General features: G+C 46.3%; 1 protein-coding gene across 1 annotated transcript in view; it reads right to left on the bottom strand.

Annotated features, from left to right (window-relative positions):
* The window catches only part of LOC309548075 (E3 ubiquitin-protein ligase makorin-1-like), a 47,986-nt gene extending 21,444 nt beyond the window's left edge, over window positions 1-26,542 (bottom strand). The window contains exon 1 of the mRNA XM_082248044.1: window positions 26,435-26,542. Within this exon, the coding sequence (XP_082104170.1) occupies window positions 26,435-26,481 (47 nt within the window). The 5' untranslated portion in view covers window positions 26,482-26,542. The remainder of the gene's footprint in view (window positions 1-26,434) is intronic.
* Between the last annotated feature and the right edge of the window lie 250 nt (window positions 26,543-26,792).

Genomic DNA, 26,792 nt, shown 5'->3' with positions numbered 1-26,792 from the left:
AGCCACAGCCGTGGCATTGTCCGACTGGATCCAAACCCGGCTGCCCTGGAGCTGCTCGGTCCAGTGAATCAGACAAAGTCTGATCGCTCTCAGCTCCAACACATTTATCGGTAACCTGGATTCTTCCAGGGACCAAAGTCCCTGAGTAGATAATCTGCCGAGAATTCCTCCCCATCCGGATAAACTGGCATCCGTGGTGACAATCGTCCAGTATATCGGAAGAAATGACTTCCCTTGGCTGAGCATCGGAGACCGAAGCCACCAGACCAGAGACTCCCTGGTCCGCTCGCTCAGCCGGATCCGATTGTCCAGGAAATCGGGATTCCGATTGCATTTAAGAAGAATCTCCTTTTGAAGGATTCGGGTATGAGACTGGGCAAACGGTACTGCCTCTAAGGAGGCCACCATCAATCCCAGGACCCTCATGCAAGTCCGAAGGGAAGGCCAGTTGACGGACAGTAACATCTGAATCGTTGACAATCTTCTGGAGTTTCTCTGCAGGGAGAAACTTTTGCTAGGGATGTGTCTAAAATTAGGCCCAGATATTCCAGCCTCCTGGTGGGAACCAGAGATGACTTCTACAGGTTCATCAGCCACCCGAACTCTTGCAAAGAGATCATAGTGATCTCCAAGTCTAGCAACAGAGCCTGCGGAGACTCCGCATGAAGAAGAAGATAGTCTAGGTAACGTAGAATCGATATGCCCCGCTGTCGCAACAGCGCCAAAACCGGGGCCAACACCTTTGTGGAGACCCGGGGAGCAGAGGCGAGACCAAAGGGTAACGCCACAAACTGATAATGGTTCTCCCCTACGGAAAAGCGAAGGAAACGCTGATGTCCTGTGAAGATGGGGATATGAAGATAGGCATCCTTGATGTCTATTGATGCCAGAAAATCCCCCTGCCGAAGGGAGGCCACTACTGTACGAATGGACTCCATCTTGAATTTTTGTACCCGTACAAAATGATTGGACGCACCTTGCCCTCTTTTCTGGGTATTGTGAACAGGTTCGAATAGAACCCCTGAAAACGTTCTATCCAAGGAACGTGGACCACTTTTAAGCGATCCGGGGATAGTCGGATATTGGAAGGGAAGAATAACACCGGTGGAAGTGATCGAAACTCGATCTTGTATCCCGACCGTATGACCTTTTGAACCCATCTGTCTGGAATCCTGGAGAGCCATGCGTCCGGAAACCGGTGAAGACGTCCCCCCACCCCAGATATAGGTGGGGGCGCACCTACAGGCTTTAGTGGTCTTATCTTCAGCTCTGGAAGAGCCGGACTTTTGTTTACCCGACCAGCGCCCCTTGAATCCTCCTGGAGGGGCTTTGGAGTGCTTTGCCTTATCGCCCGCCCCAGCGGAGCGAAAAAAACTTTATGAGCGGAAAAGAAAGGCGAGGTCCTTTACCCTTAGTATTCTGTGGCAAAAAGTGCTCTTGCCCCCAGTGAGATCCTTGATAATCTCATCCAAGGTGGCCCCAAACAGGCGATTCCCCTGGGAGATTAGCCAAAGCTTTTTTGGAACCTTGATCCGCCGACCAGCACTTTAACCACAGCACACACCTGAGGACCACTGCTGAAATCGATGCACGCCCCAAAAATGGAGTGGCGTCACAGACGAACTGTAGCCCTTGTATCATCTGCTCCAGCAAATCTGATACTGCCGGGGGGATACTTCTCCCCTCTAGGTCACGGCGTAACAACTTTCTGTCAAAGTTTGTGAAACTAAACCAATGGCAACCACTGGCCTAAAGGCTGATCCCATCAGGGAAAAAAAAAAAAAAAAAAAAAATATGAAGCGGGACACGGCTTCCACCTTACGATCCACCGGATCCCTAAAGGACGGAGCGTCCTCCAACGGGATAACAGTAGCTTTATTTAGTCTGGAAATCGGTGAATCCACCAATGGTGGTACTGTCCCATTTTTTTAAGGAGGGATTCCTCAAACGGATAACGCCTAGCAATGCGTTTGGAAATACCAGGGGTTCGTTTTGGACGACCCCATTCCTCTTTAATTATATTACCAAAACATTTGGGCAAGGGAAACACCCTCGCCATCTTGGTAGGCTTGTTAGTACCAAAAGGAATTTCAGTATCAGCTACCTCTGCCGGTGTAACCTCAAGACTTAAGGTTTCCCGGACAGACACAACTAGTGCATCCACCAACGCTTCTTCTTGTGCTATGGCAGAGGCAGAAACGTCCTCCTCACAAGCCCAAGAGGGACCTGCAGCTGCAGTGACAGGCTCAGAATCTGTATCTGAAGTGTCAGATGAAATAGGGGTAGGCGGGGGTCGCTTCTTTACGCCCCGTCCCTGACAGGCCACCTCCACCCGGGATACAAAAGACTCCAAAACCGCTGACAATGCATCAATAGTAATTTGGGAACTGGAGGGTCCTGCGGCCACCTCGAGGGGATCAGGTGGGAATACATGTGTGGCAGGGTCCATGACTAATCCAGGAACACTTGCCAGCAAACAAAGATTGCAAAAGAAAAACATTTTTTTTTTGTGTAATCCCCCAGCGCAACAGCGCCCCTCAGCGTTACCTGCTTCGGACCCCCACAGAGAGAGAGAGACCCCAAGGGCTCACCACCTGATGCACAGAAGCTTCTACCAAACTGATCTCAGCGCTGTCCTTTACAGAACAGGAAGTCTTGTGAATAGTTTTCCCGGGTAAAGGAAGCGGCTCCTGGCAAGACGTTTAACTTGCAGGGCCAGTCCCCATCCAGTGGGACTATGTCGCGGCCGACCCAGCGCGGAGCTAGGGCCTGCACGCGCTCGTAGGCTGACTGGGGTGACCACTGGATCTTAACATCCAGCCCGCCGCCCAGCAAAATTGTTTAAACGTGTCGCGGCCGATCCAGCGCGGAGCTGGAATCTGCACGCGCTTGTAGGCCGGCTGGGGTGACCACTGGACCTCAACATCCAGCCCGTCGCCCAGATCCGGCATAATTGCTTGAAGTTCTCACAGGAACAACTGGAGAAAAAAAAAAAAGCGAACTTAAAAAGAATCTAAAAAAAAAAATCTTGCCAGGACCAAAGATCCCAGCAAGGAACTTAGGTCCTTACTCATAGATAGACAAGATAGACAAGATAGACAAGATAGACAAGATAGACAAGATAGACAAGATAGACAAGATAGACAAGATAGACAAGATAGACAAGATAGACAAGATAGACAAGATAGACAAGATAGACAAGATAGACAAGATAGACAAGATAGACAAGATAGACAAGATAGACAAGATAGACAAGATAGACAATACCCTCTGGGACTGCCCCTAAGGTGTGGCCAGAACATTTTCTTCTGCCTAGTGTCCTACTCCTGTAGAGAGCAGTATAACCCAATTTGATATTAATCAAAGAGGACTGCGTCTGTCAATGAGCGACAGAGAAACAGGTGCTTCTAAGGCTCCTTGCGATGTAAAATTTCAGCAGAAAAGTTTGCCCTAAACTGTAGAACAGACCCAGAAATGCTTTTGGGACAGTCCTTTGTAGCTGAAGGTGCTGGGAGAGGAACACCCCCGAAGCGATTGAGTTAAAATGGACTGGCTTTTTAAATACATGCCAGAACCAGGTACCAGTGCAGTAGAGGTTTATGATCAGCTTCCACATTTGCAGACATTTTGGCAGCATGCACCCAGAGGTTCAATCCTCCAAGTTCTGAAGGTCTCCAAATATCTTGGAAGAGGCAAGGGCTGTTCCAGCGGCATTACAAGTGACTTCCAGAAAAAAGGGATTTTCGACTTACCGTAAAATCCATTTCTCTGATGTTCATTAACAGACAGCTTCTGATTCTTAACCATTGGGTTATACTGCCCCCTACAGGAGTAGGACACTAGGCAGAAAAAAAAAAACCCCTCTGTAGCTGCCGGGTACACTCCGATTGCTTTGCATTCCCAGGCTGTGGTTTGGGCAATCTCCTTAAGATGTTTAGGCCTGGGACATAGGGAATGGTGATTAAAATGTATAATTCCACCATACGGTCAATGCAAGGCTGCTGCCCCAAGTAGGACTAACCACCTGGGTGGAGTCTAAAATGGATCTATGCAAAAAAGAAAGCGAGTGTTGGCACTGCTCCGTTTTACCTCCAGATGTTAACTACTCTATCCAGTGCGCTTAGATGCTTCATACAAAAAATAACCAAATTTGGCTACTATAAAGTAAATATGTATGCATGTAACCACACTCAAATATATAAAAGTTTAATGCCTATATCCCAAATTGGACATGTGCTATATGTCCAAAAAAGCATGTAAACAATAATGTGCAAACTCTTACAATTCAGTTAACATAAAATTACAACCTGTGCGAAACATTACTGGTGCAATGGCTAAAATGCACATACATACCTCTTGTACTTTATCCCTTTGTTGTTGAGTGGTCTGAGGTTCAGTACGAGCCTTAGCTTGCCTGATAGCTTTTTCCTGGCAAATGTGTGAGTAAAATTTTTTCCTCTTCCGTCAGGATGTCAAAATCATTTTCTTGTTTCAGTAAGTTTTCTAGTGCAGATAAAAGGCCTTTGTGTGGACTGTGTCCTTTGGGAGTATCGTCACCAGGTACTTGGGGGGGGGGAGAACAAGATGAAAACTATCGAGTAGATTTCTGCTATTGTGCAAAGGACAAATTAGTTTTTCGTGATCTTCCTCCACTGGTGAGCAAAGATCACCAATCTGCCCCCGACAGAAGGCTTGAGGATAAAATCTCCCTTGCCTTTTTTTTGTTGCGTCCAGCGCTTCTTTGGTCCCATTTTATTTGATTGACAAGAGAGTCCCCCCCCCCCCCCCCAGCTTCTTTGTGTGTGGTTCACTGTTTTTGGCTGTGGTTCTATCCAAAAAGCTTCCAAGTCTGGCCCAAACAGTAAAATTGCCTGTGAAGGGGATTCCCCATAACCAATTTTTTTGGAAGCGATGTCCCCTCCCCATGACTTCAGCCACAAGGCCCTCCTGGCTGAATTGATTAGAGCAGTGGTCCTTACCGATACCCTCACACCTTCACCCAGAGCACAAAGGACCCAGTGAGATGGGCAGTTGCCATGCACAATGGAGGGGGGGGGGGGAATGGTTGCATGCCCCTCAGTAGGGGCAAAACCTCAAGCAGATGCCATAGGCCCAATCTGCTGCCCCTGGTCTGCGATACCCAAAGCCCACTGGCCTTAATGGGCAGTCCCCTGCAGTTAGCACAGACTGGGGAAAAAAAAAAAAAACCCCACAGCCTGCCGCAGGTCATGTTGGTCTGGAGGAAACACAATCAAGGCACGCAGGTATGGCTGACATTTTAATGGTGGACTATTGCGTTTCCTGTTTTAGGTGGGAGCAGCCTAGCTCTCAGATGCTGCCCAGATGACAATAAAAAAAAAGAAAAAAAAAGAAAAGCTTCCTAATGGCTGAAAAGCACCTAGTCCCATTTGATTGCTTTTGGCGCTGCTCAAAGTAGAGGTGAAAATATATCCCTGCATCTCAGAACACCAATTTAGGAGGGCTAGTAAATGTGAAGAGGAAAGGATCGCGGCTACTCCCGATCAGCCCAGGTGAATAAGTATCTCGGGCGTGTGGTGGAGACATTTAGGCTCATTCACCAGGGCTAGTCGGAGTAGAGCAATACTTTCCTCTTGGCAAGGACTCAGTCCCACTCAAATTTGTTCCAGCAGCAGATGGGAAGTTACCTGTGATGCTCCTAGTACACAGCACTATATTAGGGAACCGACAGTGACAACATAACTTCAGTATGTGAAAGGTGAAATCACAACCCCTAATGTGTGAACACCAACAGTGCAAGTGGATGAATAAAATAATTAAATCACGCTCAAGCATAATGTGGTAGAAATAGAAGCACTAGATCACTAGGAGTTTTAGAAGCACACCCCCATCACTAGGAGTTTTAAATTAAGAAAAAGATGAAAATGAATCACTCAAAATCATCATCAACGTGATAACAGTCCACAATAGTCCAAAATTTGGTAGACTGAACGAAATCCATGAGTGAAGATTGATGTATTGCCACAAATCAACACCACCGCTTTGCACAACAGCCTCCACTCCCATCAGGTGGACACTCACCAAATATAGATACCCCCCACTCGCATAGTTGGGCCAAACAGCTGGTATAAAAAGGGAGATATGGTTCTAGAACAGTGGTTCTCAACTGCTGTCTCCAGGTCCCAAACAGGTCAGAGTTTAAGTATTACCTTGGGGAGATGCAGACTAGAATACTGCAATCACTGAGCAGCAAACCATATCACCTGTGATGTATTAGTTATCATGCAAACGTGGCCTGTAAGGGCTCTTTCACGCGATCCGCCTCCGTAGGCGGATCCGTGCTGCTCAGCGAGGATCGATCCGCCGATGCCCGCTGAGCCGGCAGATGACAGCTTTGTCTCTGCTTGCAGTGCGGAAAGGGAGGTGTCACAGCTCCCGCTGCTCTCTATGGGGGAATCGGATGGAAAAATAGGTTTGAATCCGTCCGGATTTCCCGGACAGGATCGGATACGGATGGCAACGGAGGTGTCTCCGCTGACATCCGCTGCCCCATAGAGCTGCATGGAGGATCCGATCCGCCAAAAAAAAGACAAGCGGATCTGATTGGACCGCCCGTGTCAAAGAGCCCTAAGTGGGTCCCGAGGACAGAGTTGAGAAAACCTGTTCTAGATGGATGATGTCATCTCCTTAACTCTTCATTTACTGATCAATTGGTAGATTAGGGAACATTCAATGCTTGAGAAGTGACCTTCAGAATTGTAGTCTTAGGGGACTACATCCAGCCTTGGCTAAGAGGATATGGGATACAGAATACGGCACCATGAGTAATTACAGAGGATCCTCTGTAATAAACCGCCTTATGGCCAGACACACAGTAATCACTTTAACATTGAATTGCCAGTGTTCATTAGGGACAACTACCGTTTTGTTCATGGTGCCCTATTCTGAATCTCAAATCCTCTGGAGGCGACAACTTCACCACATGCAGCCTTGGCTAACACTACAATCCTGAAGGTCGCTTCTCAAGCATTGAATGCTCCCTAATCTACCAATTGATCGGTAAATGAAGAGTTAAGGCGATGACATCCATCTAGAAGACCCATATCACACTTTTATTTTTATACCAGCTGTTTGGCCCAACCATGCGAGTTGGTGGGGGGGCCCCCATCTATATTTGGCGAGTGGAGACTATATCAATCTTCAATCGTGGTGATTTCGGTCAATCTACCAGTTTTTGGACTCTTAATCATTTTGGACCATACATTATCACGTTAATTTTGAGTGATTTTCGTCTTTTTATTAACTTAAAACTCCTAGTGATAGGGGTGTGCTTCTATTTTAATACATTATGCATGAGTGATTAATTTATTGAACATCAATTTATCCACTAGCACTGCTGGCGTTTATACATTAGGGGTTGTGATTTCAACTCCCTGATTTATTAAAGCAGCAGCATTTATATTTTTTTATTATTAGTGCGAGAGACAATAAATAACTTCAGTATGGAAATAGTTCCACTGGGGAAACACACCTAAAACTGCCTAGAGCTTTGGAAGCCATAATCAATGCTAGTGCAGAGTATCATTCACAAGTGGAATGGACAAGCTAGCTCCAAGAAATTGGGGACCCACCCATTGCCACTGCAGTGGAGCAGCACCACTCACTTCAGTATACGAGCACAGTTTTAATCCACAGGAAGGCAGTGAGGGAAATTGAGCTGCTGTCAAGCTTGTGCGAGGAATACAAACAAAAAAAACCCACATGGAAAGATTCTTTTTTTTTTTTTTTTTAAAAACACCCTATTGTGGTGGCATGGTCTGCCTCGAGCCAAGCTGTACATGTAGAGACACAGCTCCGCCGTCCACGGGGACAATCTGGCTCCATCCCGGCTAGTGGATACCCAGAGAGCACATTATCCGGGTGCATTACCTCTAGATCAGACCAACTACTCCACTTTCCAGGCTATTCAACCTGAGTATGGCATCCAAAATCAAAACCACTATAAATTCATGCAGGTCGCACACTTTCTGCATAGCAATACCGACACTACCCCATCTCTCCCCCATTACATAGCTAGTTATTATACTCTAGCACATTCCAAATCTAAAAAAAAGGTATCCCTCTAATCTAGAACGCACTCAACCAAAGTCACCTTTACTAAGCCCACTCATTTTACATTGGGAACAAGACTGTCACAACATACGACCCCAGCGCTTGCCAGGTGGCCCTTTCGGGCACATACTCGGCAACTAAGAGCCGGTTCACACTACCGCGACCTCCAAGTCACCTCATAAGGGGCAACTTGTATGATAGACGACTTTGTATTTGGCGAATCAGAATATGATGTGTTGTCATTTCCTCATTGCCCACCCAAAAAAAAGTTCTTAAAAAAAAAAAAATAAGTCGCTATTGATAGCCATTTATTGAAAAAATTAAAAAAGAAGATCTTTGGATTTAGTGTCTGGGGGGGGGGGGGGGGGTCTAAAAAGTGTACCTGTGAAGTTCCAGCTCTGTAGCATATCCAGAACCGGAAAAAAAAAAACATTTTTCTTAGAATTTTTATTAGAGCAGGGATGGGGATCCGCTCCTGTCACACCTGGGCGTTTTTGTTTCATATATGTATAATATATATATATATATATATATATATATATATATATATATATATATATATACACACATATACATACACACATATATACACACACACCCCTACACAGAAGTTCAGATGTCATGCCTGCCAGGGCTTGACAAACCCCGGGCGCCAGGTCGCATTTGCGACTAGAATTAGCAACCTGGCACGCCCTGCAGAAGGTGTCCTGTCATTTTTGCACGGACTTCCGCGCACGGACTTCTGAAAATTGAGGCCCCGGTGTTCCGTGAAAAAACCATACCCATGAGAAAACCATACCCTCGTCACCCGGTGCACCTACAGAGGGTATGGATTTCTCACAGTAGTGTGTGTAATGTTAAGGCCCGTACACACGTACCGATCGTCGGCATACAAACGTCGGTGGACGAAGGATCTGCCGATTGTACGCGTGTTAGTATGGTGCCTCCGACAGATGTCTGCGCACAATCCGCGGACAAAAGTCTTTCTTGCAAACATGAAAATTTTTGTCTGCGGACACCAGAACGGACGATTGTTCGCCTGTCAGTACAGAATTCGGCCGACAGACCGCAGATTTGCAAGACTGGGCATGCTCAGAAAATTAAAAACACAGGGAAAGTTAACCATTACATGACATCACTTCTGCAGTCAGCTGAAGTCTGCAGACAAAATTCTTGTGCTGTCCTTGTGCTGTCTTTGCACTTTTCAACAGACACCGACATCCCGGGGAGAAAAGAGGAACATTTGTATGCCGACCATCGGTACGTGTGTACGGGGCTTTACACTTGCTGCGGGTACATTAAAACAGCTCCTCTACAACATGAGTCATCTCCGTTCCTATCCCTGTCACTTCCCTGATCTTGGCTAATATAAAAGCGGATCACGGAGCCGAGATCTCCGTCATTTACATTTCATACACCCGCCGCCGCTTTTATATTTATTAGCCAAGATCAGGGAAGTGACAGGGATAGAAGCGGAGATGACTCATATTGCAGCACAGCTGTTTTATGTAACCCGCCACAATTGTAACATTACACCCACTACCGTGATAATTTCATACCCTCGGAGCATGCGCACTTGTCAACTTTTCTGCTGTTCAATTATGTTTCCGAGGCTCCGAGCATGCGCACTGCTATGCTGCTCAGCTGTTTCGGACAGGAAGTGACGAGGGTATGGAATTCTAACGAGGTATGGTTTTCTAACATTACAACGGCTTTTCGGCCTTCTTGAGATGAGAGAGGCTTCCAATGGGGAACTGGCACCCTCTTGTGGTGGCCCGGAGTAATGACTGTTTCCACTGCCTGATTGTTCTCAATGCATTCCCATCTCCCTGTCCAGTTAGTTACCTTTGACAGGGAGTGTGGTTATTTAATTAATTATTATTAAAAAAAAATAATTTCTATACATTTTTTTTTTTTTTTTCCCCCCTCATCGCCATGCCACAGCCGAAGGCCCCTTTCACACGGGCTGTCTGATCCGGTCCGCCTGTCAGTTTTTCAGGCAGACCTGATCGGACCCTTCATTCTCCTCTATGGAGCAGCAATCTGCCGCCATCTGACCCTGTCCGCCAACAACAGACGGATGGTGGTTTTATTTTCTATTCATCCCGTGGATCGGATCAGATGGAAAGAGACAGTGTGTTTCCATCTAATTGCACTAGAGGAGAGTGGGGTTCTAGTCGTATTTATGTGTAAATTTAGTATCCGTTTTATTAAATAAAGCTTGGTTTTTTTTTTTTTTTTTTTTTATTAAACAAACACACTGGAAAAACTGGCTCCAAACTTTAGCTGGCTCCTAGATTTCAGGAAAATTTGTCAAGCCCCGATGCCTGCCTCCAAAGACATCCACAAAAAAAAGCCCAATAAACGCCTGAAACAAAAACGCCCAGGTGTAAAAGGAGCGGAGCCACAACCCTGCTCTATTAATAATTCTAAGAAAAATTTTATCTTTTTCTTATGGCGGTCACCCTGACATGGAGGAGTTCGGTCACCCTGGCATAGCAGTCAAGTCAGTTCACCCTAAACTACACTACGGTCACCCTGACACGTAACACTTTCCCTACAGAAACTAGATTGGATCTAACAATAGTGGTATATAGTACCCCAACTACAATGCATATCCCTTTCCTCACACCAAGTGTCCACCAGTGTCACGTATCAGTGCCATGTATCAGTGTCCACCAGTGCCACTATGGTGCTAAATGCTATAAAATTTGTTGGCCGTCACCAGAACGGCCGATTGTTCCTCAGTCAGTACAGATTTCGGCAGACAAAAATCAGTGGAGCAAGACTGGGCATGCTCAGAGAAGGAAAAAAAACACAGAAAAAGTAGACCAGAACATGACATCACTTCTGCAGTTGGTTGTTGACAGAAAAAATTAGTGTGCAGTCTAGAGCACATTTCAACCAACACTGGACAAAAGACGGTCGGCCAACAATCGGTACGTGTGTACGAGGCTTTAATGTGCAAATTGTAGCCTCAGTTCTTAGGCCCCTTTCACACAGGCGGACTGTTCAGATCCGCCTGTCCGTTTTGGCGGATCCGAATGGTCCCCCCATGCATCTCTATGGGGGGGGATCGGATGTCAGCGGAGACATGTCCGCTGACACCCGATCCGTCAAATCTGGACAGATGGAAACCTTATTTTCCATCCTTCCAGCGGATGGGATCGGTTGAGAATGGACCGACGATCCGTTCCCATCCGATTTCCCCCATAGAGATGCATGGGGAACTGACAGCTGAGTCTCCGCACAGAGACGCAGCTGTCATCCTCCTGCTCAGCAGGGGAATCGGAGGCTCCATCCCTCGCTGAGAAAAACGGAATCCGTTCCGACGGACGGATAGTGTGAAAGGAGCGGCACCCGGTAGGGTCTTCTGTTGCTCAACACATCAAGGTTCAATGTGTTACAAGTTCAGAGATGGTATTCTGCATACCTTGGTTGTAACGAGTGGTTATTTGCATTACTGTTGCCTATGATCTCGACCCAGTCTGCCTTTTCCCCTCTGACCTCAAAACAAGGCATTTTCTTCAACACAACTCCTGCTCAATGGATATTTTTGGACCATTCTCTGTAAGCCCTAGAGGTAGTTGAGCATGAAACTCCCAGTGGATCAGTAGCTTGTGAAATACTCAGAATAGCCCTTCTGACACCAACAACCATGCCACATTCAAAGTCAATGAAATCCCCTCTTCTCAATTCTGATGTTCGGTTTAAACCTCAGCAGGTTGCCTTCAACACATCTAGATGCTTAAATGCATTGAGTTGCTGCCATGTGATAGGCCAATGAGCAACTTGTGTTACTAAGCAATTGAAAAAGTACCCAATACAGTGGCCGGTGAGTGTAGGTGCGAGGCTGTTCCTTTTGCATATCAACCCATGCGGTTGGCAGGGGGGTGTGGATGTATGGAAGGGGAGGAGGGGAAATTCTTCAACAAGAATTTGAAAAAGTACCTTCTATTAGCCTCATCTCCCATACTGCTGGCAATCCAGCTTGGCTACGTTCATTCTCCATGGTCCCACTGTTTATAGGAACGTGGCCAACCTCTTTTAACTGGTCCTGAGATGGACTAGTGACCATGAACTACAGCATTTGTAGCGTGCATAGAGCAGGTGACATGATGTGCACTGCCATGTTCCAAAAAAATAAAAAAATGAAATATTATAATGGAAATTCAGGGGGAGAGGGGGTAGGTTTAGGAGCTCACACAGGATTGACAGGAGAATGCATAAAAACACAGTAAGAGAAATAGATTATATCTCTAGATGGATTTTTTGGGATATTATTAAGGCCCCCTTTCACAATCTGAAAGTCACGCAACTTGAAGCAATGCCTGTATAATCTTGAGGTCTATGGACAAGTCACAAAGTCGGACCAAAAGTAGTTCAGGGACAACTTTGAATTTGCAGATATGAATGTTACTCATTGGAAATCATGGGGTACGACTTATGGGAATTTGCGGTCGCAAGAAAAAAAAAAAAGCTGCACAAGTGTGAAAGGGGCCTTAGGCCTGGTTCACACCTATGCATATTCCAGGTGCATTTTTTTCAATACACAATTTTTGATCCAAAAACAAAACCTGCTGGTCCCTTCTATAAAATGCACAGATGTGAACGTGACCCAAAGGAAACCACATTAAATGGACTGAAGTGTGTTTCTGCAAAACAGAAAACAAAACAATTTAATGCATTGGTGCGAACCAGTCCTCAGTGCCGGTTCACACATTTGCAATGACAGACATTGCATGCAATTCAGAGTGCACTGCTCTTCAAAACACATGCGATGTGAACTCAGCCATACAGATTGTATGAAACAAAACCAAGTAAGGGAGCAAGTGCTCTGGTACAGACTAGATGGGATGGTGATAGTACAACTGAACGGAACAATGGGGGAACAGAACACTGGACTGTAATATATGTAAAAAAAGCTGAGTTATACTTACTGGTAACTCCTTTTCTAGTAGTCTTCCAGGACAGCCTATGAGACCTTAGAGCTCCTCCCCCAGGACAGGAAACATTCCAAAATTTAAATAAGGCGGTCCCTTGGTCCTCACCTTCAGTATTTCATGAGAACCGTAGGACATTCTGTAAAACATATATACAGTGGGTACGGAAAGTATTCAGACTAGGGATGCACCGAAATTTCGGCCACCGAAATTATCGGCCGAAAATGAGCATCTCATTTCGGCCGATAATGGGTTAACATTGCCGAAAATAATGGCCGCCGTGGAGAAGGAGGAGGGCGCGGCGCAGCGCAGCGCAGGGCAGGCTTTAAAAGTCCCGCCTCTGGCCGGCCGTCCGCCTCTCAATGACGTCCCTACTACTCTGTGCATTAGTGAATGGACATACCAGGCGGGAGGGCGGGGCGAGCGGCCGCTATAGATATTACCATGTGATCCTTCCCTGTGCATCCCTGTCAGCCTGTCAGTGTCAACTATGTGTGAATGAGAACAGAACTGACCTAACACCGGGCGGGGGGGCAGGGCGAGCGGCCGCTATAGATATTACTATGCGATCCATCCCTGTAAGCCTGTCAACTATGTGTGAATGAGAACAGAACAGAACTGACCTGACACCGGGCGGGGGGAGCGGCCGCTATTAGCTGTAACTATGTGAGCGTTTCACTTCCCTGACAGGCATGTATCTCCCCTGACAAGGAAGTGAAGCGCTCACATAGTTACAGCTAATAGCGGCCGCTCCCCCCGCCCGGTGTCAGGTCAGTTCTGTTCTGTTCTCATTCACACATAGTTGACAGGCTTACAGGGATGGATCACATAGTAATATCTATAGCGGCCGCTCGCCCCGCCCTCCCGCCTGGTATGTCCATTCACTAATGCACAGAGTAGTAGGGACGTCATTGAGAGGCGGGACTTTTGAATGAAGGACACCCGAGGAGGGGTAGCTGAGGCAGTGGGGGGGGGGGGGGGGGGGGGGGGGAGAGCTGAGGCAGCTTACCAATGATATTTGTATTATGAAGCATGAGGGGTTAATGTATTGTCACTGCTGGTCACTCATCTATTAGTGACTGACCAGTGGCAGGCAATTAACCCCTTTGTGCTGCATTAGTGCAACCAGTATCAGTGTTAATTAACACTGATACTGGTTGCACTAATGCAGCTAATGCAGCACAAAAGGGGTTAATTACCTGCCACTGGTCAGTCACTAATAGATGAGTGACCAGCAGTGGCAATACATTAACCCCTCATGCTTCATAATACAAATACCATTGGTAATTAAATTAACCTCTTGCCAACCCGTCCCAGTACATATACTGTGACAGGGTGGCAGCGACAGGTGTACGCCTGTCTGTTTTTGGTGTATGCCCCTGTTCTATCCATTTTAAATTTTTTTGGGGGAAAAAGTCATTTTCGGTTTTCGGCCAAGGGCATCCTGCATTTTCGGTCCAAAATTTTCATTTCGGTGCATCCCTGATTCAGACCCCCTTAAATTTTTCACTCTGTTATATTGCAGCCATTTGCTAAAATCATTTAAGTTCATTCTTCTTCCTCATGAATGTACACATAGCCCCCCATACTGACAGAAAAACACAGAATTGTTGACATGGTTGCAGATTTATTAAGAAACGAAAAACTGAAATATCACATGGTCCTAAGTATTCAGACACTTTATGCCCCATACACATGTGCAGATTATCTGCAGACTTTTGTCTGCAGACTTACCAAAACCATATAATATGAGGTCAAACCTAAACACTTTCAATTTGTATGCAATCCGGCAGGCCCTTGCACTACATAGAAAAGGTAAGTCTGCAGACAAAAGTCTGCAGATAATCTGCACGTGTGTATGGGGCATTACTCAGTATTTAGTAGAAGCCCCCTTTTGATCTAATACAGCCAGAAGTCTTTTTGGGAAAGATGCAACAAGTCTTTCACACCTGGATTTGGGAATCCTCTGCCATTCCTCCTTGCAGATCCTCTCCAGTTCTGTCAGGTTGGATGGTAAATGTTGGTGGACAGCCAATTTTAGGTCTCTCCAGAGATGCTCAATTGGGTTTAAGTCAGGGCTCTGGCTGGGCCATTCAAGAACAGTCACGGAGTTGTTATGAAGCCACTCCTTCGTTATTTTAGCTGTGTGCTTAGGGTCATTGTCTTGTTGGAAGGTAAACCTTCGGCCCAGTCTGAGGTCCAGAGCACTCTGGAGAAGGTTTTTGTCCAGGATATCCCTGTACCTGGCCGCATTCATCTTTCCCTCGATTGCAACCAGTTGTCCTGTCCCTGCAGCTGAAAAACACCCCCACAGCATGATGCTGCCACCACCATGCTTCACTGTTGGGACTGTATTGGACAGGTGATGAGCAGTGCCTGGTTTTCTCCACACATACCGCTTAGAATTAAGGCCAAAAAGTTCTATTTTGGTCTCATCAGACCAGAGAATCTTATTTCTCACCATCTTGGAGTCCTTCAGGTGTTTTTTAGCAAACTCCATGCGTCTTAGACTGGAGGAGAGGCTTCCGTCGGGCCACTCTGCCATAAAGCCCAGACTGGTGGAGGGCTGCAGTGATGGTTGACTTTCTACAACTTTCTCCCCATCTCCTGACTGCATCTCTGGAGCTCAGCCACAGTGATCTTTGGGTTCTTCTTTACCTCTCTCACCAAGGCTCTTCTCCCCCGATAGCTCAGTTTGGCCGGACGGCCAGCTCTAGGAAGGGTTCTGGTCGTCCCAAACGTCTTCCATTTGAGGATTATGGAGGCCACTGTGCTCTTCGGAACCTTAAGTGCAGCAGAAATCTTTTTGTAACCTTGGCCAGATCTGTGCCTTGCCACAATTCTGTCTGAGCTCTTCAGGCAGTTCCTTTGACCTCATGATTCTCATTTGCTCTGACATGCATTGTGATCTGGAAGGTCTTATATAGACAGGTGTGTGGCTTTCCTAATCAAGTCCAATCAGTATAATCAAACACAGCTGGACTCAAATGAAGGTGTAGAACCATCTCAAGGATGATCAGAAGAAATGGAAAGCACCCGAGTTAAATATATGAGTGTCACAGCAAAGGGTCTGAATACTTAGGACCATGTGATATTTCAGTTTTTCTTTTTTAATAAATCTGCAACAATGTCAACAATTCTGTGTTTTTCTGTCAGTATGGGGTGCTATGTGTACATTCATGAGGAAGAAGAATGAACCTAAATGATTTTAGCAAATGGCTGCAATATAACAGTGAAAAATTTAAGGGGGTCTGAATACTTTCCGTACCCACTGTGAGATAGAGAGATTATTATAATTTTTATATATATATATATATATATATATATATATATATATATATATATATATATATATATATATATACACACACACACACACACACACATACAAGACAAACTGGGTGGGAAACCGGCTGTCCTGGAAGACTACTAGAAAAGGAGTTACCAGTAAGTATAACTCGGCTTTTCTCAAACGTCTTCCAGGACAGCCCATGAGACGATGAGCAAGAAACTTACCAGTCTAGGGAGGGACTACTGCCTGGAGCACCTTTCGACCAAATGCCTGTTCCTGAGAAGAGAGGAGGTCCAGGCGATAATGTCTAACAAAGGTCGAAAGTTAGACCAGGTAGCTGCCTTACAGATTTGGTCTGGTGAGGCACCGGCCCCTTCGGCCCAAGACGTGGACAAGGCCCTAGTAGAATGTGTATTAATGAAAGGTGGAGCCACATTCTTCACTATATAGGCTTCTGTGATAGCCTGTTTTATCCACCTTGCTAAAGTGGCCTTAGAAGCTTTTTCCCCCTTTATTGGAGCCGGAAAACTGCACAAATAAGGTATCACTTTTCCTGAAGGTTTTAGTCACCTCCAGGCATTTCAGAAGGGCTCTTCTGACATCTAAACAACTAAATTCTCTCTTTCGTTATTTGGGAATTTACAAAAAGGTAGGTAGTACTATGTCCTGAGTCCTATGAAAGGAAGAAGATACCTTGGGTAAAAACCCTGGATCTGTTTTTAGCACAATCCTGTCATCAAAAATCATGAGAAAAGGTTCTCTGATCAAGAGAGCCTGTAATTCACTTACCCTTCTAGCTGAAGTTATAGCTACTAAAAATAAAGCTTTTAGGGTGAGCAATTTTACTGACAAGTCTTCCAAGGGTTCAAATGGACTGGTTACCAAAACCTGAAGCACCAAGGATAGATTCCAAGCTGGACACGTTTTTATCACGGTCGGCTTTGTTCGGGCAATTGCCCTAAAAAAAAAAAATTTATATTTGGATTTTCTCTAAGGGAAACTGAAGAAAAACGCTAAGGGCAGCAGCCTGTACTTTCAAAGTTCCCAGGGAGAGACCCTTGTCGATGCCCTCTTGAAAGAATTCCAAAATAGTTGGTATATCTGGAGATGGTCTCTGATTCTCCGCCATCCAAAAGTGGAATTTCTTCCATATTTTTCTTGTGACTGGCTTTCGACAGCTGATCAAAGTTTTGATCACTTTGTCTGAGAACCCCTGAGAGCCTAGTATCTGTTCCTCAGATACCAAGCGGTCAGGTTTAGGGTTCCGAGATATGGATGGGCCACCGGACCCTGTGTCAATAGGTCCTGTCTCCAGGGTAAGACCATTGGAGGTTTGGAAGCTAGTGCCTGAAGGCGTGCAAACCATGGCCTTTTGGGCCAGAAGGGGGCTATCAAGATCATATCTGTCTTCCTGGAGGACCTTCGGGATTAATCTGACCGGAGGGAAGGCATAACAAAAGCTTTAAAGTCCAGGGGTTGGCAAAAGCGTCGATGCCTAAGGCCTGATCCCCCTGAGTTATGGAGAAGAATTTTTCTGTTTGTCTGGGCAGCAAATAGGTCCACTAATGGAAGACCCCATGAGGTTGCGATGTTTGCAAATACCTCTGGGTTGAGGGACCAATTGTCCCGATTCACCTGGTGGCGGCCGAGATGGTCTGCTAGACCATTCTGAGTCCCCTTCAGATGGATAGCCGAGATGGATGTTAGATTAAGCTCGGCCCAGACAAAAATCTTCTGGGCTATGGACTGTAGATAAAAAAAAGGAAGCTATTCAGCGCTCCAATCTTGAAATGGTAAAAAAGCAGCTGAACACCGGTAAAGGTCAAAACTAACAAATCCCAATACAAACATAAAAATACAAAGAGGGTGCAGCGCTAAAAATGCATACAATTTATCGCATAAAAGTTACTGAAAGTATACAAAAATTGTCCATAGGAATAAGATAGTCCTTTAAAACTTCACAAGGCTGAGCACAAAGATGAGGATTTAGGAGACCCGTGCTGTAAAGGATGAATACATGCACCACTTCAATTGTGACTCCATCACCAAAGTACGTACAAGCCTCTCACCTCCATTACTCGACCATTAAAGGCCATTGCGCTTTAAATCAGGGTAAATACCAGATGGACTTCTGCCAAACCCGATCTCCTATGCTTTACAGCCAACTCCAGAACTCTCAGCAGTTTTGCATCCCAAAAAAAGATAAGGACATCTAGTGCTCTCCCGTTTTAGATGACATTTATTGCAAAGCTAAAATAAACCTACTCACAATGGTGGCACTTTCCTAGTGCATAAGGAACAGCAGACAAACATAATACACGGTGTGCTCGGATGTATCGATCCCTTCGGAGCGTCGCAGGTGAAGTCACAGCTCCTCCCCGGGGACGGCACGGGTCTCCTAAATCCTCATCTTTGTGCTCAGCCTTGTGAAGTTTTAAAGGACTATCTTATTCCTATGGACAATTTTTGTATACTTTCAGTAACTTTTATGCGATAAATTGTATGCATTTTTAGCGCTGCACCCTCTTTGTATTTTTATGGACTGTAGACCCTGACTCCGTGTACCTCCCTGTTTGTTCAGGTACGCCACGGTTGCTACATTGTCTGACCGAATTTGTTCTGCAGATATGCACCCCATCCGGAAGCGCTTGCATCCGTGGTTATCCTCTGACACTTGGATGGTCCAGCCTAGCCCTTTTGATAGGTGAAGAGAAGATCTCCACCACCATAGAGTTCTTTTTATTTTGGTGGGAATCTTTACTTTTTGTTCCAAGGAACTTGGCCATCCGTCCCAACTTCTTAGTAAAAATTTCTGGAGGGGACGTTGCTGGAACCGTGCCCAGGGGACTGCTGGGAAACAGGAGGTCATCAAGCCTATTACCCTTGTTATGTCCCTTAAAGAAACCCATAAATTGGTCTGTAAAGAGGCTACCATCTGGTGCATCTTCCAAATCTTGAGCTGTGGGAGAAAAATCATTTGATCCGAGAGGAAATCTCGTATCCGAGGTAAGTTACTCTGAGAGGGTTTTAGGCAGGACTTTTGCCTGTTGATGATCCAGCCTAGTGAAGTCAGAAACTCCTGACCTATGAGGAGGTCTGCCTTCAGTTTTTGATATGACTCTGCCACTACCAGGATGTCGTCCAAGTAGGGGGTGATCATGATGGACTTTAGTCTTAGCGGGGCTAGTGCTTCCCCCAGGACCTTGGTAAAGATCCGGGGGGCTGAGGATAACCCGAAGGGCAGTGCCTGAAATTGGTAGTGTTTGACTTCTGGTCCTAACTTCACTGCCAATCTCAGGAATTTCTGGTAAGACTTGTGTATCGGGATGTGAAAATACGCATCCTTTAACCACTTAAGCCCCGGAGGATTTGGCTGCTAAAGGACCAGGGTTTTTTTTGCGATTTTTTACTGCGTGACTTTAACGGACAATTGCGCGGTCGTGCGATGCTGTACCTAAACGAATTTGACGTCCTTTCCCACAAACAGAGCTTTTCTTTTGGTGGTATTTGATCACCTGTGCGATTTTTTGATCACGCGCTATAAACAAAAAAAAAAAAAAAAAATCGCAAAAAGCGTATTTTGATTGGTTTGCGCAAAAGTTATCGCGTTTACTAACAAAGGGAAAGATTTTTGTCATTTTTGGTGTTTTTTTTTTTTTAAACGCGCAATGGCGGCGATCTGCGATTTTTTTTCAGTACTGCGACGGACAGATCGGACCCTTGACTGACATTTTTGACACTTTTGGGGGTACCAGTGACATTACTGCAGTAATCAGTGCTATACATATGCACTGTTACTGCAAAAATGACACTGGCAGGGAAGGGGTTAAGTGTGTCCTAGGGGCGTGATTCTAACTGTGCAGGGACATTCCTATTGGTGTAAAAGCAAAGATCAACCGTTCTACATAGAACGGACAGATCTTCACTTTTACACAGGGAGGACTGACAGGCAGCTTGTTTACACAAGCCGCTCTGTCTTTCTCCCTTCACAGGAGCGATCGCAGTGTGACTGGCGGACATCGAGTCAGCCGGTCACACGCACTGACTTGTCTGTGAACGAGCCTCGGCAGGCGCGCGCCCGCCCGCCCGCAATAGGCTCGCAAGTCAGTGACAGGCGAGTGACGTACCGATACGTCACTCTGCCTGGCCGGGGCTGACCGCCGCAGTATATAGTCGTGCGGCGGTCGGCAACCGGTTAAATCCAGGGTTGCCATGTAACACCCTGGATACAGTAGGTTCCCTATGGAGTATATTGACTCCATGCGAAAATGTTTGTATGTTATTGAGAGCTTCAGATTGCGTAAATTCAGGATCAACCGATAACTCCCTGAAGGTTTCCGTATCACAAAGATGTGAGAATAAAACCCTTTGCCCGGTTCTTCCTTGGGGACTGAGATTATCACCTCTTGATCTAATAAGTCCCCTAATTGGAGACTCAGGGCGGCGGCCTTGGTTGGATCCCTGGGCAAGCATGTAACCAAGGTTCTTTCTGGAGGCTGGAAACAAAATTCCAGCTTGTGCCCTCTGCCTACCAAGTCCAGAATAAAGGGGCTGGAAGTAATTTCCATCCACTGAGGGAGAAAGGCCCTTAATCTCCCTCCCACTCTGAGAAGGGAGTCATTGGGGCTTGTTGGGGTGTTGAGGAGGGTTAAACAAGATGTTTCCCCTCCCCCTACCTTTATGCCCAGTCCAGTGCTTCTTGAAAGTTGGCTGAGGCTCACTAGATCTCTGCTGTTTGCCCCTGCCTCGAAAATTCTTTTGGGTATAAGGGTACTTTCTCCTTTCAGGAAATGCTTTCTTTTTATCCGCCGTGCGTTCCAGAGCCTCTGTTAGGCCTGGGCCAAAAAGATGGTCGCCTGTAAAGGGAAGACCACAGAGGCGTGATTTAGAAGTAAGGTCCCCTGACCATGCCTTGAGCCATAGGCTTCGTCTGGCTGCGTTAGCCAAGGCTGAGGTTTTTGCTGCCATTCTTACCGCCTCGGCTGAAGAATCTGCTAAAAACCCCACTGCCTGAAACAGGAGTGGGAAAGATTTTACAATCTGTTCCCTAGGTGTTCCGGCAGATAGATAAGATTGGATTTCAGACAACCATAACTCTAGGTGTCTGGCTATGCAGGTGGATGCCAGGGCTGGTTTCAGACTCATAATAGAGGCTTCCCAAACTCTATGTAACGTGGTGTCAGTTTTCTTATCCATTGGGTCTTTTAGTGACCCCGAGTCCTCAAATGCCAAGTCTGTTCCCTTGGATATTTTGGCAAGAGGGGCATCCAACTTGAGGATTTTGTTCCAAGGCTGCTCCTTGCTGTCGTCAAATGGAAACCTTCTTTTCAAATTTCTGGTAAAAAAAGGTTTGTCAAGTGAATTCCATTCCTGTTTGATTGTATCCAACAGGGAGCTATGCACAGGAAAAACTCTAGCTTGTTTCTTATGGCTGGCATACATAAGGTCATGCTTAGAGAGCTGCACCTTCTCCTCCTCAATTTCTAAAGTGACGTATACCGCTTTGAGTAGATCGTCCACATCCTCCCAGCTCAGTTTAAAATTGGAGTTACCATATGAAATCCTTTCTTTCGGTTCCTCCCCTGACCCGGATCCCTCCAAAGAGGAATGAGAGGACTCCGATTCCTCCTCAAAGCCCTGTGCTGGCTTGGTCATAGATGCAGGGATCTGAGCTTGGGTAGGGACCTGGGTTGGTGCCTGCATTTTTTTCTATGAGAGTTCTAAATGAACTGAATGTACTTGTCAGTTCATCTCTAACCGAGGACAGCATCCTCTGAGTGGAGACCGTAGGGTCATCCCTGACCAAATTCTCTATGCATGTACGGCACACTGTTTTTTTCCAAGTGGAACTTAATTTTGCTCCGCATACTACACATTTCTTTTTGGGGGGCTGTGGTTGGACCTTGTCCTGAGCCTTGGTCTAAAGATAGGAAACAAAACACACATTTTTAGTTTAAGGATTTTGTGCCCCCCCCCCCTTCCCCCCCCTCCACCTCATGGACAGGTAAGGAAATAGTGCTCTCTTTTAACCGATCCCTTAAAAAAGCAGAGGAAGGGAAAGAATACGGAGTCCCTAACAGGTATGTGCAAATAGGGTCCACACATCCCCCCTTGCTTACCTGAGAGGTGCCGATGCCAGAGCCGACTTCTACCGCCTGTGCGGTTACTGCCGTGGGATCCATCGCTCTGTCTGGTGTCCCAGCGTGTGCTGTTTCACCTAACACCGGTCGCCCATTTGTCTCTCTGTTCGCGTCTCCGGAAACTTGAACGAGGGTTTCCTGGCGCCCGCGGATGTAGTCACTGCCTGTGAGGCCAGAGGGGGAAGCGCCTGAGTTCCGCCCCCTCCGTTTTGGTGCCAAATTCAAACTTTTTCGAAGTCGGCGGGCCACGGGTACACAGCGACTGCTTCTCCAAGGGCCCCGCCAGAAACGGAGCGGACTCCCCCTGCATTCCACCTGACAACATCCAAGGTCCTAAAGAAAAAAAAAAGAGAGAGGGATGAGAGGATCCCACAGCTAGCTGGGGTCTCTACAGTCTCTCACATGAGAATGGGACTTTGGAGGCTAGGAATAGGTCTAGATCCTGATGAAAATGAGTACACCAATGATATATAAAAAAAGATAACATTTATTATAGGCATAAAAACCTCTTATAAATATCAAAGTAGTATCAATTCATATGGCAAATAATGCATGTACAAAAGACAATACAGGTAAACCACTGGATCCCAACCAGCCTCTGAGAACAAAGGCAATTGTTGAAAGATATCTAATGAGTCATGATACTAATACAAAGTGAGATGGGATACATCAGTGGACAATCTGGAATCGCGACGCGTTTCGCTCATGTCGCTTCCTCAGACGATTCCTTTTACCCTTGTCTAATGGGAAGACATGCTTAAATAAGCGAAATCTTTAAGCCAGAAAGAAGTATCTGGTCCAGATGGAGACGTATCACATGCGACTTCTACGGGTTTTGCCCTTGTTGGCTGCGCGGCACAAATTAATTAATGCTCAATGTCTTGAATGTTCCATAGGGAATCAATAGCGTTACATCCCCCAGTTAAGGAAGGAGTTCTTATTGGAAGCCAAAATCCTATTGCCAGAGACGTGAACCCGGTCATTAAAGATATAGCCAGCCGCCTCTCCATGTGGTAGGCACGTCCATACCACGTGGAGAGGTATGGACGTGCCTACCACGTGGAGAGGCGGCTGGCTATATCTTTAATGACCGGGTTCACGTCTCTGGCAATAGGATTTTGGCTTCCAATAAGCACTCCTTCCTTAAGTGGGGGATGTAACGCTATTGATTCCCTATGGAACATTCAAGACATTGAGCATTAATTAATTTGTGCCGCGCAGCCAACAAGGGCCAAACCCGTAGAAGTCGCATGTGATACGTCTCCATCTGGACCAGATACTTCTTTCTGGCTTAAAGATTTCGCTTATTTAAAGCATGTCTTCCCATTAGACAAGGGTAAAAGGAATCGTCTGAGGAAGCGACATGAGCGAAACGCGTCGCGATTCCAGATTGTCCACTGATGTATCCCATCTCACTTTGTATTAGTATCATGACTCATTAGATATCTTTCAACAATTGCCTTTGTTCTCAGAGGCTGGTTGGGATCCAGTGGTTTACCTGTATTGTCTTTTGTACATGCATTATTTGCCATATGAATTGATACTTCTTTGATATTTATAAAAGAGTTTTTATGCCTATAATAATAAATGTTATCTTTATACATCATTGGTGTACTCATTTTCATCAGGATCTAGACCCATTCCTAGCCTCCAAAGTCCCATTCTCATGGGAGAGACTGTAGAGACCCCAGCTAGCTGTGGGATCCTCTCATCCCTCTCTCTCTTTTTTTCTTTATGCACACGTTGTAGGGATGTGGCAGGAATGGTACCCTCAGTATATCTCACTTTTTCCCAACATCCAAGGTCCTGCCAGTGTGGCCAAGAGAATAGGAGACAGCGGTCAGCCCCTATTGCGGCACTAAGGGGTACCGCTATGGGCAGGAGAAGATGCATATATTCCCAAGTTTTTACATGGACAGTCCAGGAGACCGGAAGCTTCAGTTCCAGGAACATGTTACCCCCTGTCCGGAGGAAACACTGAATACTGAAGGTGAGGACCAAGGGACCGCCTTTTTATTTAAATTTTGGAATGTGTTTCCTGTCCTGGGGGAGGAGCCCTAAGGTCTCATGGGCTGTCCTGGAAGACGTTTCTGAGAAAAGACCTTAAAAAGGAGTCCAATAAGTAAAGTCCCAAATAAAGTAGTATACTGGTGCAATAAGTGGTAATTGCTGCTGTAAGGGCTAGCTCCAGGAATCACAGTGAAGTCAACGCTGTGGGTACATGTAGAAAGAAGAGAGAGACAGAGTGCCTCTAATGCCCCGTACACACGTGCAGATCGTCGGCCGAACGATCGGCCATCTTTTGTCCCCGGGCTGTCGTGTCTGTTGAAAAGTGCAAAAGACTGCACAAGAATTTTGTCCACCGACTACAGCAGTGATGTCATGTGATGGTTAACTTTCCCTGTGTTTTCTCTTTTCTGAGCATACCCAGTCTTGCAAATCTGCTGTCTGTCGGCCGAATTCTGTATTGACTGGCGAACAATCTGCCGCTCTGGTGTCGGCATACAAAAATTTTAATGCTTGCACGACAGATTCTTTTTGGCTGAAAGTGCGCTGTCGGCAGCATCATACTAACAAGCCGAAAATCGGCCGGTCATCGGCCAAATCTTTTCAGCCGACGATCTGCACGTGTGTATGGGCCTTTAGTGCAGCAATTTCTTGTAAACTGGACATCACTATATAAAAGCAACTCACTAGACAGAAGTAGTGATAGAGCTTGTAGTCTCCGGTGGTAGATCGAAGTGTGGCTGTAGTCCCCAGGGTGCCGCAGGGTAGAATGCTCCTTGCTGGTCAGATGGATGGTAGGAAGCTAGGCAGAGGATCCTCGCATCTTCCGGGTTCACGGTGCGGCTGATCGTCCAAGGACCACGCTGGAACGCAGCGCGCGCTGCGTGACATCCACCAGTGATGGACCAATGGCACTGCGTTCCAGCATGGTCCTTGGATGATTAGCCGCACCGTGAACCCGGAAGACACGAGGATCCTCTGCCAACTTCCTACCATCCATCCGACTCTGCGGCACCCTGGAGACTACAGCCACACTTTGATCTACCACCGGAGACTACAAGCTCAATCACTACTTCCGTCTAGTGAGTTGCTTTTATATAGTGATGTCCAGTTTACAATAAATTGCTGCACTTAGAGGCGCTCTGTCTCTCTCTTCTTTATACAGATTGTATGGCTGCATTTGCATTGCATTCAGACCAAACTCGCACAGGACCCTTTTTTTGGTCCGCACCAGAATCAGATTGCATGGGTGTTAGCATCTATACGATCCATGTGCAAACTGACAGTTCACACTGCGATATGCACACTGATCTGGGGGGGGGGGGGGGGGGGGGGGGGGGCGGCATTGTTAACTTCGTATTAACACCCCCAGTGATTCACATATGGCAGGGTGAACTACCTGAGAGTTGAATGCGATGCAGGAACCCACAGTAGAATTAAGGGTTCCCACGTTGCATATGTGTGAACCAGGACTCAATGTCATATACACATATATATATTTATTTATTTTTTTTTAAATCAGAATAGTAGATTACTACCATATGGTATGGGAAGCTCTCACAAGCAGGGCCCTCCTAACCCTAACAGTATTAGAATAGTAGTATATCCCTTTATTTTATAAAGCATATAGTGTAAACTGTTGGCACACTATAAAATAATATAAAAAAAAAAAAAATACTGCAGTCTTCAGAGGGTCATTTGGCAGTCCAAGTTTAAATAAACCAAACCCATCCCCCTTCATGGGATTATCCAACATGAAAAGGTGGCAGCCCTATTCCCAATGCAGGCTGCTTGCATTGCTCCCCCATAGAGAGCCATTGGTGTCTCATGAGAACTGATCACTATAGACTGACCAGCTGCCTGCACAGTGCAAGCCTCCAAGCTGCGGTCACTCAGTGCCCGGATGAGGAAGCAGAGCACACAGCTCTCAGCAGACCCTTCGCAGCCCAGTGTGTACTTACCTGCACGGGGCTCTATAACCCGCTCCTCTACCGCTCGCTGTAGCCATTGCCTTCAGACACACCACACACCCGCTCTCTGAGCCCGTGCAACCGCAAGAGGACGTCCTGCCCAATGAGCGCTCTCTATCCTTCACTCCCTCTGATAGGCTGCTTATGAGCCCCCAGCGAACTTCACCAGCAGGGGGCTCCCTTTCCAGCCACTCATTAGTTCCCGCCACCCTCCTGAGTAATCAAACACGTGTGTGACTGTCCAACGTACACAGACTCACACACAACGTAAGGACGTTTATTAGATAGTCATATGAATATACATTGTTAGCTAGAAGATGAAATGTTTTCTTATATACAATCTCATAGA

This window comes from Pelophylax lessonae (genome assembly GCF_965119305.1).
Source record: "Pelophylax lessonae genome assembly, chromosome: 2".
Taxonomy (NCBI): Eukaryota; Metazoa; Chordata; class Amphibia; order Anura; family Ranidae; genus Pelophylax; species Pelophylax lessonae.
This window is presented reverse-complemented; position numbering and strand designations above follow the sequence as displayed.